Source organism: Haliaeetus leucocephalus, unplaced genomic scaffold, assembly GCF_000737465.1.
Source record: "Haliaeetus leucocephalus isolate CR32 unplaced genomic scaffold, Haliaeetus_leucocephalus-4.0 Scaffold307, whole genome shotgun sequence".
NCBI lineage: Eukaryota > Metazoa > Chordata > Aves > Accipitriformes > Accipitridae > Haliaeetus > Haliaeetus leucocephalus.
This window is the reverse complement of record NW_010972743.1, coordinates 38,873-42,011: the sequence shown is the minus strand read 5'-3', so window position 1 is coordinate 42,011 and position 3,139 is coordinate 38,873. Positions and strand designations below refer to the sequence as shown.

General features: G+C 62.2%; 1 protein-coding gene across 1 annotated transcript in view; it reads right to left on the bottom strand.

Annotated features, from left to right (window-relative positions):
- Positions 1-3,139, bottom strand: part of DHX16 (DEAH (Asp-Glu-Ala-His) box polypeptide 16) — a 15,835-nt gene that overhangs the window by 2,769 nt on the left and 9,927 nt on the right. Inside the window, exons 13-16 of the mRNA XM_010571156.1 lie at positions 2,378-2,540; positions 1,218-1,336; positions 746-813; positions 12-174 (exon numbers count right to left, since the gene is read on the bottom strand). Of these exons, the coding sequence (XP_010569458.1) occupies positions 12-174; positions 746-813; positions 1,218-1,336; positions 2,378-2,540 (513 nt within the window). The remainder of the gene's footprint in view (positions 1-11; positions 175-745; positions 814-1,217; positions 1,337-2,377; positions 2,541-3,139) is intronic.

The following is a 3,139-nucleotide window of genomic DNA, read 5'->3' as shown; positions in this document are numbered from 1 at the left end:
TCGCCTCGTGCCTGGTTGTAGACATTGAGCAGGACGAGGTGGTCCCCCCCGGGGACATGGAAGCCCAGGCGGGCGCTGTCAGCGTGAAGGACCTTGTCCTTGGGGCGGTAGAAGATGGCGTTGTTGACCGAAAGCATGGCCGCCACCGTCAGCACCTCCTCTGTGCAGCCGTACCTGGGTGGGGGGTTGATGTCACCGCGTCACCGCGGGGACCCAGGATCGGGTAGGGGGGGTGGCACCACCCCCTGGTAGGTGCCCGATGGGGGTCAGGGATGGGGACACCACTGGGACATCTGGGGACAACATGGGGATGCAACGAGGATGCCCAAGGATAACCTGGGGACACCACCAGGACACCAAGGCACAACCCAAGGACTCCTGGGGACAACCTGCAGACACAGGGGGACACCAGGAGGGCACCTGGGGACAACGCAGGGGGACATGAGGAGGAGAATGACCTGAGAACACTTGGGGCAACCCAGGGGACAACCAGGGACACCACGAGGACACGCGGGGACGAGCCAGGGGACACCACAAGGACACCCAAGGAACAATCTGGGGACACCACCAAGCCTCCTGGGGACAACCCAGGGACACCCAAAGGGACACCACCAGGACCCCTAGGGACAAACTGGGGACACCATGAGGCCACCCAGGACACCCCAGAGGACATCCCAGGCACAAGCCAGGGGACACCCAAGGGAACACCACCAGGACACGTGGGGACACCAACGAGGACACTCACTGCTCGGAGGCCAGGATCATCTTGGCCAACATGGGCTCCACCGGCAGCTCCGCCATGCGCCGGCCCAGCTGGGGACAGGGAGGGGACAGTGTCAGGGCCAGTGCTCCCAGTAACCCCACTCAGTGCTCCCAGTAACCCCACTCAGTGCTCCCCGTACCATGGTGACCTCACCCACGGGGTCCACCACCACCATCTCAGCCTCTTCCAGTGCTCCCAGTACCATGGTGAGCTTCACCCAGTGGTTGAGAGCACCCAGGGCCCCCATCCCAGTCCCTCCCAGTATCATGGTGAGCTTCAGCCATGGGTTTCAGCACCTGTCCCTGTCTCTCCCAGTACCGTGGTGAGCTCACCCGTGGGGTTCACCACCACCATCCCAACCTCTTCCAGTGCTCCCAGTACCGTGGTGAGCTTCACCCAGTGGTTGAAGGCACCCAGGACCCACCATCCCAGTCCCTCCCAGTGCTCCCAGTACCGTGGTGAGCTCTCCCAGGTGGTTGAGGGCGCCCAGGGCGTAGAGCTGCTCCAGCGCCAGCACCAGCGTCTCGTGGGGTGGTGGGTCCAGGAAGTCGAAGTGGATGAGGTCGTTGATGCCTGGGGACAGGGACATCACCCGCTGTCACCCCAGGGCCACCCCAGACCTCTCCTGGTACCCCAGGGTGTCCCCCACAGCCCAAAATGTCCCCAATGTCACCCAGGCCCTGAGCTGTGCCCCTGCCCCAAGATGTCTTGAGGTTCCCCTTGTCCCCAAATGTCCCTCAAGATGCTCCCAAGATGCCCCAAGAGCCTCCAAGATGCCCTTGAGATACCTCCTAAGATGTCCCAATGGTCCCCAAGACGCCCGGATGTCCCCTGTGGTGCCCCTATCTCCCCTGAGATGCCCTTATGCCCACCCAGGTGCCTCCTGAGATGCCCTGCCACCCATTAAGACATCCCAATGTCCCCTAAGATGCCTCCTGACATGCCCCAATGCTCCCTAAGGTGCCCCAATCCCTTCCAAGATAGCTCCGGAGAAGCCCTGAGGGACCCTGAGATGCCTCAATCACTCCTGAGATGGCCTAACAGCCCCTACAATGCTCTGATGCCCCCCGAGATGCCTCCTGAGATGTCCCAGTGCCCCCCAGGATACCCCGATGCTCCCTAAAATACCTCTTGAGATACCCCCACACCCTCTAAGGTAATTCCTGAGAAGACCTGACAGCCCCTAGGATGTCCCAATGCCCCCAAGATGCCTCCTGAGATGCCCTGATAGTCCCCGAGATGCTCCAATGCCCCCCACAATGCCTCCTGAGATGCCCTGATGGTCCCTGAGATGGCCCAATGCCCTCTAAGATGCCCCAATGACCCCTGAGATGCCTCCTGAGACAGTCTGATGGCCCCCAAGATACTCCAGTGGCGCCTCAGACACCTCCTGAGATGCCCTGATGGTCCCTGAGATGCTCCAATGCCCCCTGAGATGTCCCAATGGTCCCTGAGATACCTCCTGAGATGCCCTGATGGTCCCTGTGATGCTCCAATGCCCCCCGAGATGCCTCCTGAGATGCCCCAATATCCTCTAAGATGCCCCAATGCTCCCCAAGATGCCCCTTTAGACCCCAAAATATGTAATACAACCCCACAGCATCCCTGTCTCACCGAGGCTCTTGAGGAGCAGGACGAGGGACCCCAGGTCGGCGCGTTGGATCTCGGGCACCGGCGTCTCCTCCAGCTCATGCTGGAAGGCCCAAGCTGTGTAGAGGCGGAAGCACTTCCCAGGAGCCACCCGTCCTGCCCGGCCTGCCCGCTGGTTCGCCGAGGCCTGCGGGTCATCATCACTGGTCACCAGCAGGCCCATGGGGTGGGGGAGACAGGGGGAACGTGGAAGGACAAGGGACACGGCTGTCCATGGGCACCCAGAGGCGTGGGGACCCAGAGATGTGGGGACCAAGGGACATGGGGACATGGAGACCAAGGGACATGGGGACACAGGGACATGGGCACGTAGCTGCCCATGGGGACCTGGGGACGTGGAGGGGACAAAGGAACATGGCTGCCCATGAGGATCCAGACAAATGGGGACCCAGTAACATGGGGACATGGGGACCAAGGGATGTGGGGACACCCGGGGACAAAAGACATGGCTGCCCACAGGGACCCAGAAGCACAAGGAGCTGGGGACCCAAAGAGGGGACCTGGAGACCTGGGGACTCAGTGACATGAGGACACGGTGACCAAGGAATGTGGGGACACAGGGACATGGTGACCAAGGGATATGAGGACACCAGAACACAGCTGCCCATAAGAACCCTGGGGACACGGGGGGACACCAACCCCCCGAGAAGGGCCACAGGAGGGGCCACAGCCACCTAAGGGGACCGAAGGGGGGACACGGGGGGGGGGGGGGGGACCGGGGGGGGG